The sequence below is a fragment of the Vidua chalybeata genome, chromosome 4 (assembly GCF_026979565.1).
Source record: "Vidua chalybeata isolate OUT-0048 chromosome 4, bVidCha1 merged haplotype, whole genome shotgun sequence".
NCBI classification, from domain to species: domain Eukaryota; kingdom Metazoa; phylum Chordata; class Aves; order Passeriformes; family Viduidae; genus Vidua; species Vidua chalybeata.
The window spans coordinates 49,586,458-49,601,017 of record NC_071533.1 but is presented as its reverse complement, the minus strand read 5'-3'; the positions used below and the strand labels follow the sequence as shown (position 1 = coordinate 49,601,017).

The window sequence follows — 14,560 nt, the reverse complement described above, 5'->3', positions numbered from 1 at the left end:
AAAAAAATTAAAATAGGTATATTCATATTTTCTCAAACTGAGCCAGCACTTCCTAGTATCCCATGCCTGAGGGGCCACAGCTGCACATTGGATGTCTCACAGTTGCAATTCCAGAGGCAAGGCTCCCTCCAGTGTCACCTCACCTGACTGGCAGGCAGGGAAGCTGCCTCCCCACAAGGACAGTGGTCACTGGCATGCACCCAAACTGCCCACACAACCTGGCCACTCATGGCAAAGGCAGTAATTGTTCCAAGGGTAAAGCATGACCCACACATCTCCCATCTGCATCATTCATCCTCCTGTCACACATTTGGCATCTATGTTCTTACCCAGGCAATAATTCCTGGTCAACACACCTGTGGCAGCCACTGTCAATACAGGAACTTTACTGGCCATGAAGATCTTTTGTTTTGATTTGAAACAAAGGTCCCTATGATTCATCTTCTCTTTTCCCAATCCTGCAGAAATCTCACAGCCCAGTGCAAACCTTTTGTGTAGCATATCTTAACAAAACAAATCCTGATAATGCCCCCAAATGCAAGATGTAATTCTTGCATTACAAACCTGGAAAATAATGGTAAATATTCAAGCAGTTTCCATTCTCTTTCTCATGAGGAATGGCTTTGTGATGTGTTTCTCTAAGGAAGGCTACAAGTAAAAAGACTCCTCTACATCCCTCCTACTGTTTGGGCACTCATGTCCTGATCGTGCATGTTAGGCTCACAGTTAATTCAATGCCAGAGATATATGGGATTCCTAGGAGTGAAAGACATGTCATATTTTGCAGAATCTCATTATAACCTTGAATGGCTTGAGCAATTAGGCTACATTATCCCAGATATTTATATTTTACATATAGTACAACAGAAAACCATACTGTAACTCTGTATGCCCTTATAAAGTAAATCCATGAGATTTGGGACAATACTGCACCTTCCTTGCCCTGAACTCATCTTCATATTTGATTAAACAAGACTTCATTTAGGAACAAGGTGGAAGCAAATATCCTCTAGACAGAAATCTGCATTATGATGTAGATCACATCATGACATTGGGAGTTTTTACCTAATGACATTCAGGATGTCAATAGTAATAATGATCATTCACAGAGATAAAGAACAAGTAAATATTCTCTGAAAGGTCTAATGCACAACATGAAAAAGATTATTTAAAAAAATAAATCATTGAGGATACGTAGTTTAGTGCTTTAGTTGGCTATTTCTAAAACTGCTTTTGAAGCAGAACATTTTCAAGCACCTGCACCATTTACCTGCAGCAGCTCTATAGATGTGAGGGTGCCTTAATGCTGCTAATGGCAAACAGCCAAATTCAGGAACAACAAACCAGTTTAGAAACAGCCACCCCCACCACTCACCATTGCTACCCAGGAGCTGTGCAAAGGTGGAATGGCAGATTACACTTGAATCAGTTTGTCAGGAAGACTAGTGAAGGCAGAAAAAAGGCCCACACTTAAGAAGAAACTTGAAATTAATACATGTGTATGGGTTTATACACTGTGATTCCCTTATAAGGGTAAAGAAATAGATAAAAATTTCTTCCAGTGCTATTTCCTAGGGAATGAAAACAAAAGATTGTTTTGAAAGAAACAAATTCCTAATCCAAAAACCAAGCAAAAATACCACTTTAGAAGAAAAACTGTTGAAGATATCCTATTTCTCTTTTAGATTTAATCTGCTTTTGAAAAGAGACTTAAGATGGAATAAATTTAATTAATTGAAATTAATTGAATTGAGGCTTTTTGCAGCATTTTTTGAGCTCATGAGAAGACTCTATACAACCTGAGGTGGACTGCTGGAAAATGCTGAATACTCCCTGCTTGCACCAAGAACTTAGAAGCTGCTTTGACTGTAGGAAAAGAATCCTTTATTAGGATTGCTGGACATGGCAAAAGCTCCTCTTAGGTTAGGTCTTCACTTGGATCATAAATCAGATTCATGTCCATCCCCAAACACCCACACTGATTATTTACACATGATCCTGTGTCGAGGCAGGGTATTTGCTTCTGGAAAAGACCAGAAATACAATGCCTCCAAAACACATACACCTGCTTCCATAGTAAGAAAAGCAGCCAAGATATGGATATTAAATCTTTGGGGGGCACATTGTATTTTGTAAAACTATTTTGATAGTGCTTAGATATATTATTTAGATTTACAGGCCACTTTCACAACAGCCATAAGTCAGCTTACCAAAGGCCATCTGGTTAAACGCTAAAGGCCAGGTAATCCATAGAAATTCATCACCAACTCACTTTCCATGACTCCAAGTGTGTTTTCATTCACCTATAGGTGAATCACTACATTTAAATACTTGTTATCAACATCTCCTAATGCTCTCTCTCTTGGAAATAGTCTTATTCTCTTCCTTTGAGATCCAGAGCATTTATTGATTTCTAAAGTAGAAAGCAGTCTTTTGGAGTAAAAGCCTAGGACTTGCACAGATTTAAATATATTCTTCCCATTCTTAGATAATAGTATATAGCTAAAACTGCTCTAAAATGGTGATGCTGGAAAAGTAAAGCTTAGCTGAGCAGACCAATGTGGATAGGGAATTTGAAAATCTGTGCCATTCCTAGGGACAGTGACAGGTTTCCCAGGAGGCTCTGCTTCTATATATGGACATAAGAAAAAATTTAGCACCTTCCTATGTTTTTAAATAGGGACATCGTATTTTATAACAATGAAAAAAAAGACAACCCAGAGGAATTTACAGTCTGGGATTGTTAAAAGCATCTTTTGCCTTCCTTGAAACTCAATTAGGAAGGCACACATTGCTCTTTAAATTAAGCAGGAAGGTTACGATCTGTCTCCTGGGAAGCACCAATTCAAAACTCATTTCTAGCTGTGCATGTTTCACATGCAGAATTAGGATCCTCATCAAGCACAATAAGCCATCTCTTCAAGAAATTTCTACCAAAATAAATTGATGGTATCAAGAAGCTGGATGTAATTATTCTCCTCTTTTCACTTCATCTTTATGACCTTCTGTAGACAACCTGACTGAGATGCCATGGACGTGAAACTATGAACTGCATCTTAAGCACATGATACATCCAGAAACATTTGTTCTTCACTGACAATTATGAACACTTAAATGCCTTGCTGCATAAGTCACTTTTTTTTTACAACAATTACATTAATTATATGACATGCTGTTCCCAAAGCAGGCATTTTTGCGGTGCTTCAAACTTTGCAGAAGCTGAGTCTCTGGGGGAAGACAACTACTAAAGCTTCCCACAAGGTGGCACGGTTCCCTTTGCTGAAATACAGCATTAAATGTGCCATAGAGATGCTGGTTTTTTCCACAAATGTATTGGCCAATGTCATGATTAGGTTTAAGATCTCTAACACACCTCTAACAAAGTTCATTTTGACAAATTCTTCCAATAGATAGTTTAATGAGTTAAAACTACCTTTCTTCTCTCATGATGAAATGAAGAAAAAGTATTTATCTGTGCTTGCTGTCCCACAAAAGCTTCAATCAAAGATAGTTAAGGCAGACAATATGGCAGGGGAGAGTCTAAAAGGCTAAAAATATGTGATTTTTTAAAGTCATCAGTTTCAAATCCTATCAGACTTCTTTCAGTCTCTCCATATTTGGGGTAAAATGGACTGGCAAGGAATCCACCTACCCCATCCCCTCCCCATCTATGTGAGAAATAAAGATCTCAGAGCATTTTCCACAGGTGAAGATTTTCCCTGCTGTTTCTGGACCACTTGTCATTCCTGTGACATAGGGCCATACTTGCCTTGTCCTTGGGACAGAGGCAGATGCACTGAACTGCTCTGCCCTCAGCCTCTCCTGCTGCAAATCAGTGTCAGCACTGCTGAGCTTCACCTGCAGAACCACAAAATATCTGCTGTGGTCACTGCTGCCCCTGCACAGCATCTGCATTGGGCAGAAATCAGGCAAGATGCTTTGACCCAAATGATTTTTAAAAAGGCAAAACCATGTCTAGTTTCTCCTCTATTTCTTTCTCTCAATCACTTCTGTGACTGCTTCAGTGCTCAGTTTTGATTACCCTTATATGCATTATCAGCATAGTTTTGCCTGAACTGGAAAAACAAAACCAGTTGTGATAGACAAAAGAGGACAAACTTTTGGCACTGTCCCATTTCACAGGCACCAGACAGGAACCTGATCCATAAATACTGAAGTTTAAACAGCAAGTGGGAGAGGGAAGGGAGGTGATGACACAAGTTATTTGTCCACAAAACTACTGCTATGGTCCTTCATGCAGGAATGGTTCAAAAGATATTTAGTGCAAATCACCTGGTAAAGTCATAGAGATATCAAAATACTGCCTCCCTTTAAAGCTTTCCATACCATAAGGCTCATCATGAAAGGAACAATTCTGTTGTTCTCAGGACTGGAACCTAAAGCTCTTCACTCCTTCAACTCCATTTACTGTGCTCAGAATTTAGCGCTTGCTTTTAAGTTACCAACAAGCCAAGCAAAGTACAACTATTTACATCTGAATTAAATATCACAAGTCAGATAATCAAGATGACAAAGAAAATTAATTGCCATGATCAGTCTGTTTTCTCTCTTAAAATACATCATTAACGCTATTAAAATTATCAACTCTGTTACATACATACTTGTTCCTGCAAATAAGTAGCTTCAGATCCTGTCAGTTGCTGCAGCAGTATGGCACAGCCAAAATACTTATTTAAATTACTTGTATTTTCAATCACAGAGATTCATATACACTCTTAATAATAGATGCAAGCAAAAGACAAAACTATCAACAAGACAAATCTGGAGATAGATATGCAAGCATACAAAACTTTCTTCTGCTTCTTTCTCCTCAAAACCCTTAGACTCCAACAGTAAAAGTTTTGATTTAATTATGGTGCTTTGTCACATAGTGGTCTAATTTTTCTCTATGAAGTGCATCCTCAAAGTAGGTTGCATTCTCTCTTCCAAAAAATGAAGTTTCTTGTTCTAAAAGGTAACTTCCTTGCTAGTAGCTGTAAGTTGAAGCAGACATAAAAAGGAAGAATACTTTAAAAAGGGACAAACTTGAAAATAAAGAGCAAATTCTGTCACTGAATGCCCCTAGAAGCTATCTAGAGATAATAAAAAACAGAGCCCTCTCTCAGACAGACACTCATTTGGTTGTGCAAGAACTGTAGGACAGTGGAATCTTGAGCTCTAAAATCCAATTTCCTGGCGTACATGATTTCAAAATAAGTCCCACTTTCCTGACCCAACCGAATGAAGCTTTAGATCTGCAAATTCCTTTGATGGAATTAGTCTTGCATGGTCAATCCACATTGTGCCAAGAGGAGGGGTACACTTAATTTCAAAACTTAGGAGATATTTTGCACCTTGCAAGTTTATGCTTACAACTGCTAGATTTTTAATTGTTATACCATTGTGGATCTTCACACAGACCTTGGCTTCTGGATCGCTGTTGATGCTACAAGAATCATCATCATCAGATTGTGGACCATTTCTGTGACATAAAAAAAAACAAAACAAAACAAGATCAGTGTTAAAGTCATATGAAAATTACAGCACACCACAAAACAGAGTTGGTCGTTCCACTGAGACTTCTGAAGTCATTGTACCTGAGCTTCAAAGAGGCATAGCGTAACGTTGCTCCTTCAAACTCCTTCAGACTTGGGTCTGGGTTCACAGTGGCTGCATGCAGGTCCTAGAGATAGAGGCAATGCTATTAGTATAGTTTTAATACTATTATAATAAAGTACACCATCATGTTATTTCTTATCTCAAAGGAAAATTAAATCCTCCCTGCAAAGAAGCGATAGTATTTCTGGCTGAAGTTGAAAAGAAGCATGCATATATATAGATATATGTATATATATATTTCTCAAGCTGCATTTTATTCAGTGCAGGCATCTTATTTGTTTACATCATGGCACTTGCCCTGCTAGTTTAGACTGAATCCATTCCAAGTGGAAAGATAGAAAAGGCAGCATGTTTGTGAGCTAGACGTCACTAGAAGTACCCCCATTCACTTTGGCCTAGGTTATGAATGACATTCATGGAAAAATAAAAGGGGAAAACAGCCACTGCCATGCAAAAAACAAGGGTAACAGTAGTAAAGATTCTAAAATCTGACAATATACTTGCCTTCCAAATGTCACTATTAATCTTTCCCCCATTCAGTACAGCAAAATCACTCCATGGCTGTTTCTAGACACATAATTATTCACACAGGAAGAAGCACATTGATAAAAAAAAAAAAAAGAAAAAAAAAGAAAAGAAAAAAAAAACACAAGACACTGTTGTTAGCATTGATATTTACAGGATGGGTTAGGGAACAGATCACCTCAAACTTCAACTACTTACTCCACTATATAATGGCATTTGGAGGGAAGGGGAGAGAAGACATGCCTCTAACAGTTACTTACCAAAACAAATGATTGAAACAAGGGAAGTTAATATAAATTAGGAACAGACAATGAAATTACTCTTTAACTATGATCTTAAAAGCAAGCAAAATGAATCTGAATATGAATGTTGGCCACAGCTGCTACAGCCTTTGATCAACAGCAATTAAGGGGAAACATTAAGATTTCCATTTGATTGGTACTTTTGTTAAAAGACCCTAACGGTACTGGAACTACAAACACTGAAGCACAAAAAATATATCTACAAGGGCAAGATACACATAAGGTAAAGATCAAGTATTTCTAGAGAGAAAGCACAGGAAAAGGGCAAGAAGGGAAGAAGGGTTAGTAAGGAATGCAGAGGTTTCTTACTGAAAAAGTAGTTTTGAAAAGTCCATCAGCATTTTTAAAAAACAATTCCAAACCAAACAAAGCACCCACCCTCTCATTTTCCATTCAGGTTTCTCAAAGACTTTCAGAGGTGTTCAGTGGTACAGTCAAGCAAGTAGCAGTATGTTTAGCACTAACACAGTTCAGCACAACCTGAGGTGCAGGCTTTTCTATAAAGATGGAGAAGAACAGCTGATGCTGAAGTGCCTCTCTCCTCTGTCTCACCAGGGGAGAATTCCCACAGTCTTCAATAAAAGCCAGGAGATTTGATTGCTGGGAGACCCAGAGCCACCTCTTTATAGCTTCACCAAATCAAGAAATCCTGAAATTAATTCCTGTTCTAAGATGAGCTCTGCTGGGCTGTCCAGCTCAGCCCCAAGGTGAAGTGGCACCCACTAATATGGCCCAAAGGATTCATCTGCAGCGTGGACTTCCCACCCCAGAAGCATTCTCAATATATTCCCACTGGAGGAATTATTTTGTAGTAAACAACTCTCAGGACTAACCCCTTCCTAATGTGCCTTTGAACTAATTGAGTTGTTACCTTTTCCTCCCAAGCCCCTTCTCTTTCATTATTAGGTGCTAGTGGTTATGTTGCCTATAGAAGAACCTCTAGAGGTGTTCAAGACCTGGGATGAGTTAGGCTATAAGAAGACACAACTACCATCACCAAATTCTCCTATGATCTCAAAGAAGCTCTCATTGAAACTTAAGCACTACAGATTTTTATCTGCAGAAGAAATGAGAAAGAGGCAGCAAAATTTCTAAAATTTGGAAGAGAATGTCGCAAAAGACAAGGATTCAAAAACGAAGTAATTTGACAACACACAAGAGAAAAGAGGGATCTAAAACTAAGTCAAATTTAAACAGCTGTGCAAAACCAAAATACATTTTCATGCTTTTGAGGGGGAGGAAGGGAAGGAATGTTCAGGTTATTCATATTTAGCATTTATTAGCAATTTTGTTAAATCAGCAGGATTTTTGCATAATGCTTAACCCATAATTGCTTTGGATTGAAATTTACTGATTATCCTGTGAAAGAAAAATTGCCTTGCATTTCATGTAAAAGTAAGACATTTCCACATTATTTTCCTTTTTAAAACATTTTGCCATTTCTGTGCACGGCAGCATCATTCCTCCCTATAGTTTTTAAAAATTCTCTGTTCAGCAGTAATAACTGTTTTTCTTTATGCTAAATATCCAGATTAAGCTACAACACAAAAATGGCTGAATTGATCTGTTCTTTGTTGACTGCCCTCAGCTGTGAGCCACATTCTACCAAATGAAGCAAAGCTTCTGTATATTACATTATTTAAGAGACAGGGACACAAAATAAAATGAAGTCAAAAAAAGGAGGAAACAAGACAAAGGGTAAAAAGGTGTTACTCAGAGGGGTGGGGAAAATGGTGTTTCTATATGTTTGTTCAACAAATTCATAACCTGAAAGAGCCCAAATAAACTCATTTCAAGACTGGCACATGATCCTTTACAGACAAATGTGATTTAGATAAAGTATTTTTATGGGCTCACAGAAGCCAATTGGTTCAGATATCAAATACTACCCAAGCCAGTCCTCAATCCTAGATTATACTCTTTTATCCACCTAAAACCTATGTATCTCCCAACCTTTTCAGAAGGAAGCAATACAAATCCGGCATGGGGGAATGAGCTAAACCAGCCCTCTCAAAACACATTATTTTGAAGTACAGGCTTCCATGAGCAATGAGGGAACCAGCAATACACAGCTCACACATGGGTCCAGCTTGGAGGTGGAGGCTCTTTATCACAAGTGATGCTGTCAGTGGTAGTGCTGGGATGAAGGCATTCGGGAGCCCCCAGTCTAGACTGAATTCCCAATCTTCTGTGAACTGTGACCTTATCACAGACACCTGCATTACTCTTTCCCAGGGAGGGAAAGGAGGAGCACTTGGGTATGCAGCAGTGCAGTGAACAGGAACTGAAACAAATATTGCCTGCCAGTGACTTGGAGATGATACAGTGCAGGCATGTACCAACTGCAGAGAGACTAAAACCTAAAAACTCATGATAGCTGACACTGTCAAATTATTCCCTTACTCCTATCTCAAACACACACTATGACTTATTTCTCTCTTACTGCTCTGCACTGAGGTTCCGTCCAGAACCAGCTGAATCACAAAAGATTCTTCCTCCACTTCCTTTTACTAAAGCTTGGCATCTGTGGTTTCAAGAAACACATGACTTCTTCCAACAGTTCCCACTATAACTCCAGCTATACCTAGAGCCTCTGTAGCTGTTTCAGTATTTGGAAGTGGACAAAATCCCGAGCCCAGTTCATGCTCTTGTTTTGAGCTCCACTACTCCAAGACTGCTGGTACTGTATTGGAATGCTATCTTAATGATCATTGAGTCAAAAAGCCAGTACTGCTTCAATAATGCTAAGATGCTGATCAATTAATGTAGAAATTGACAAAATGCAAATGCTTTTGCCTATATCTACAATTAAAATAACTGCATTATATCATACTAGCATGAATTTTGGGGATGTGCTTATTTCTATAGTACCTTTTACAGCACATGATCTTGGTACTGCCATAGAACTGTCTGTGCATAAGTCTTTGCTGGAATAAATTCCTTGCTGAATTAGAATTTGCTATATCAAAACTTAGGTGAGCCTACTATGTACTCACATATGTGTATGTCTTGCTTAATACATCTATACTGTATTAAAATCTATGTTATTATAATTCATACATTTTGTACTCTCATTATGCTGTTAAGAATTAATTATTATTATTCATAATCACAAACTATATTTCATTTAAAGCAAACAATCATGAAAAGTTAAAAATAAACGTAATGCATTTACCAGCAGGTCTGAATTTTAATTGTAAAGACACTTTAAACAGAAGTAGAAAAATATTTCAAATGAAAATACAGCTTTTTTCCTCTGCAGTTTACCAACCATACTGATTTCTGGGTTTTTGTGAAAACCATCTATAATTTACTAATTAAGGTCCCATTCTCTACATTCTAGAGTTAGAAACATAATAATACTAAAGTTATATCCTTCACATGTACATTACAGGAATTTATACTAGAAGCTTGTGCAGCACTTTACATTCAGCATTTCTGTATTTTTTTCTTGTTTTCTATTAGAATTGTAACAGTTACAGTTCTTCCTCCATGAATCTTACATTCATTTCTCCATGAATCGTCTCAGAAATTATTTCCAGCGTGCCTGGTGCACAGTAGGAGAGCTTGACAGATGTAAACCATAACTGAAATGTTATGGTCAAGTTTGCAGACCTTATGAGTAGCATTTATAAACATGTGGGAACAACCTTTCTAAAATAATGAACAAGATTGTAGGTATTTAAGCCTACACAGGATAAAAGTTTTAGTGTCAAGATGGTAATACATACTTGAATGTCCTTAACTCATCTTAACTTTCATGTAAGTTAGTTTGATGCATATATGAACAAAATCAAAAAATATTCTCTCTAAATGAATAAAAAAACAAAAAAACAAACCCCTAGGGACTGCCTGATCCAAAACTCAGAGCCAGTACAAAGACTTCCCTTGACAGAGCTGTGGACATTTTTCTGAAAATTCAGTATAAAAATAATTTAAAACCAACATTATCTGATATTAGTATTTAATTCCATAGAAGTCTTCCCAGCATACTAAAACAAAGTGATTGCATTTTTTGAAGCATGCTCTTCTTTATGAGAATTGATTTTACTTTTCTACTTACATGACACCAAGCAAACCCTTGGATTGTGCCTGAAAGCATTATTTTGAAAGGCAGTGCTAGGTACTGCTCTTTCAGCACATGTGGAGGGCAGAGTGTATCTCTCTGTTTCTAGTGAAAGCCTGATAGGTATTTGGTACTGGCAGGATGCACAGAGACTTACACCTGAGAACACTACATGTTTATTCAACAGAAACTGCCCTGAAAAGGAACTAATGTCTCAAATGAAGACTCATACATCTTTTGTGATACTCCTACCAAATGAGCCAAAAAGAAGATGCAAACAAAGGGTCCAGCCAAAAGTCTTCTATTACGTGCAAAAACTGTATGTATCCTGTACCCATATAAAGCAGCAATGCTTCAGAACTGCCAAAGTTTCACACTCATTGGACACTGCCTGTCTAATTTATCAGAGACATGTCTGATTTCATCCTACACATCCAAAGTTTAGGGTGTTTCATCAGGCACCACCATTATAAAATGAATATAGAGAATAGATACTTACGAGGTATTTTCAACAAGTAGCTACACTTTGAGACATTATCAGGCCAGCTTAGCCATCAGCTAAACATGCAAGTTCAAAAAATTATTTCAATTTTCCTTACAGTATGTAACCCACAAGAAGATACAGCAGGTTACCTCAGTTTCTGGAGTAGGAGATGGCGTAATGGAACCAAGTGATCCTTTTCGTGAGCCCTGGAGATCTGTTGGGATGGACACAGGACGCTGCCATTGAGTTGTTCCTGTTGGTATGTGCCAGTAGTAGATCCCAGCAATGTCATTTATTTTTTTCCAACCAGGTGGTAAGTCTGGGTCTGTCTGAAACGAATGATCACTCCATATATCTGCTGAGAACAGGAAAAAAAAAATCACACAAAGACACAAACAGTTCTTCTGTGGGTCTGCATACTTGGTACTGCTGTTTTACAGTTCCTGTGCAAATGAACACCAGAAAAACATATCAAATTATGGAGACTCAATGTAACATGATAAATGAATAACCTCTTGTTATACTGCTGCTCTTAATCCCTTTTTGGAATTTGAAGTTCCTTTTTAGTCTATCCTTCAAGCTTTCTACTAGGTGTTTTATTATGGTTGCTTTTTTCCGAGTATCTCTCATTTCTGCTACCCAAATTTATGCACATACACACAAACAGACACAGAAATGTCATGATAACTTGAAATAACTCTTACTCTCCAAGGTACAAACCAGACTATTTCTTCCCCATAGCCACTTAAAAAGTTATTAAATTACTAATTTACCATTTGAGGACTAATCTAAGCAAATTCTGCAGAAGAAATGTTAGACTATATCATTACACTCAAACATAATAAAAAGCCTCACCTATGGCCCAAATCTGAAATCAGCAACATTACCATAATCAGTACCAGAAGTTCACAAGTATTCTAAACATTTGCTTTTAAATGTCTTCTCTTGTAGTCTCTATGGCATTCAAGCATGTAGTTCCTGACTCCAAGGTCTTATATGTTTTAAAGCCTATTCATCTTCAGTCTTGCCCACTTTGTTTTCCAACTGAATAAATTGACTGCACTCTTCTCAACTACATAAAAGGCAAATAAATGCAAAACACTTTCCACAGTTTGGGCCACATCATGCAAGAAGTAATGTGATCAAATATCTAAACATCACAATGAAATATGTGTGCAACATCTGCAAGTCCAGTTTAAGTTTAAAGTTTAGGCACAGCTTCTGTCCTTGCTATGCATACATATGGATGTATACACAGCTACTCAAACATACAGTCAAAGTGTTAAGCTATGGTTGCATTAAACTGCTAATTTCAAACTAATCAACCAAAGACGCAGAGGAACCAACATATTGTTATTTACTGTTGCAATGACATGCAGTACCAGAAAGACCTAAACAGGAATTACTTTGAAATAAAGCAGAAAAAACTCACAGCAGAAATAAAATTTTTAACCCAGACACTTAAACAAAGAAGATTTCTGCAACAATTAGTTACAAGACAAGAAATTATCTTGAATGTGAGCAAACAGTTGGAAGGAAATAAAGTAGAATATCTGGGATAAGAAAATACCACCTAGCTGAGTAATACTAATTTATTTTGAAAATTTATCCATTAGCAAAAATAAATACACCAACATATGTTTTCATATGCTGAGAAATAAAGCAGGAATTAGATTCATTTTCAATTAACATAGCTGAGGATTTCCAAAGAGCAGCATTTCCCACACCAAATGACTGATTTATGTCTGTGTGCAGGTGCTCCTCATGCAAAGAGACTGGTCTCAGACCATCTGATAAACATGGCTGAACAGGACAGCACCAGAGGGCATGTGTTCATCCTGAAACACCAGGCCTCATGTTTGCTATGCAAACCTGCTTGAAAAAAACCCAAAACATATGTGTGTCCCAGCCCCTGCTGCAGAATGGCAGACTGTTGGGATAACCTTTTCACAGGCTGTGGTTTCCTACTAGCATGAACTGGAAAGCCTCCCTAGTGCACTGACTGTTCTAACAGATGAAAGCACTCAGTGTGCAGGTCAAAGGTAATGCAGCATCACACGAGATACCAGCACAAAGAAAGACAACAAAATAATCATCAACATACAGAATCTAACAAGACAGACAAATGTGCTTGAGGCACCAGAGACCTACTACAGGATATCAGGACATCAGTGGCTTTACTCTGTTTGAATGTGGAATTACAGGCAGTAAAAAATAATTTTCCTCTGAATTTGAAAGACCCCATTCAATGGCATGACATTTCAAAACATGTAATTTTTGCTGCACAGCAGCTAGGTGTTATCTCCACTTCCAAGAGAACTTGGTGGTGATGATAAGCAAGGTGTGGGGACAGAGAGTCAGTGCCTCTCTACTTAGGTCCTTGTGCATGAGGGAACCTGGTTTACTGAAGGCCAAGCAAACTTCCTTCCTGAAGAAAATACTCTTAAGTAGGGCAACATGTCTAACGCAATAAATTTTGTATTGAACTGGAAAAAAAAGCCTGTATTTTGCACATGCATCTCTTCTTCAGGTGAAAACAAATCCCACCAATCAGCATGGCTAGGGCACTAATTTATGGACAAAAAAGAGTACTCTTGAGTAAGAGGAAATGTAGTCCCAAAGGGCTTGAGTTTGGCAGTATACATGACTTCAAAACTGAGACAGTAAAAATGCTGTACAGAGTTATCAGAGTGCTGGGAGTTCTGTTCCTGGGAGGTGCAGCACAGTAATAGCTCCTATGCCACAGGACAATTTTAACTGTTATTTCACATGCTAAAACCACATTTTTTGAAAACTGGGAGACAGCAGCAAGGTAAAGTCATACTAAGACAGAAAATATATTCAGGGAAATCTGAGAGATATCATTGCATCATTCAAAGGACACATGCTTTGCTTTTCCAGGGATTAGTTTCAACAGAGGGATCTCATTTTGTCTCCTTGGAAGCACTGCAGCAGATGTGAGTGCACAGCCTCTGGCTAATGCAAATACAGCTCTGCTGGAGTTAGTGGAAGCACTAGACTTTCAGTCAGTCTTTCTAGCTTAAAGAGGGCTTATTTCACTGCGTGGGAGCAGAATGCTCAAGTGAGACTGCTTGTCTGCAAGGCTCAACAATACTGGCAAACACTTGATCTACACTATCTAAATAGGTTAAGTAATAAAATACCCACACTGTACAGAGATAAAGATGAGATATCTCATCTCTTTTTTGTTCTATATTTCTAGCTTAGCTACCTCAATTCTTATGATGATTTTGTAACAATTTTTCTTCTGTTAAGATCCTCTGAAGAAAAGGGACACCATCCCAACACCGGATTTGATCCAAACTGATTGCCTATCACCACCACAAACGTACACTTCCACAGTAAAAAAATTAACTGAAAAGGAGTGTTCATTGTCCAGGCTGGAAGCATGTTGGTACAAATAGAAACACTTTCAGTGTTTTCCAAATGAAAAAAAAAAAAAAAAATCTGGCCAGTAGTAAATCTTTAAAGTCACTTCTGAATCTCTGGCCTTCCCATTGCTCACTTTTCAGCAGTGGATGCACAATATAAATGAAGAATTCA

At 37.9% G+C, this 14,560-nt stretch overlaps 1 protein-coding gene across 3 annotated transcripts in view; it reads right to left on the bottom strand.

Moving 5' to 3' along the window:
• APBB2 (amyloid beta precursor protein binding family B member 2) overlaps positions 1 to 14,560 on the bottom strand; it is a 110,698-nt gene that overhangs the window by 52,229 nt on the left and 43,909 nt on the right. The window contains exons 5-8 of one of the 3 annotated variants that reach the window (XM_053940277.1): positions 11,146 to 11,354; positions 6,124 to 6,186; positions 5,598 to 5,683; positions 5,422 to 5,482 (exon numbers count right to left, since the gene is read on the bottom strand). In XM_053940277.1, coding sequence (XP_053796252.1) covers positions 5,422 to 5,482; positions 5,598 to 5,683; positions 6,124 to 6,186; positions 11,146 to 11,354 — 419 coding nt within the window. The remainder of the gene's footprint in view (positions 1 to 5,421; positions 5,483 to 5,597; positions 5,684 to 6,123; positions 6,187 to 11,145; positions 11,355 to 14,560) is intronic. The other 2 variants (XM_053940275.1, XM_053940276.1) reach the window with 2 other exon arrangements.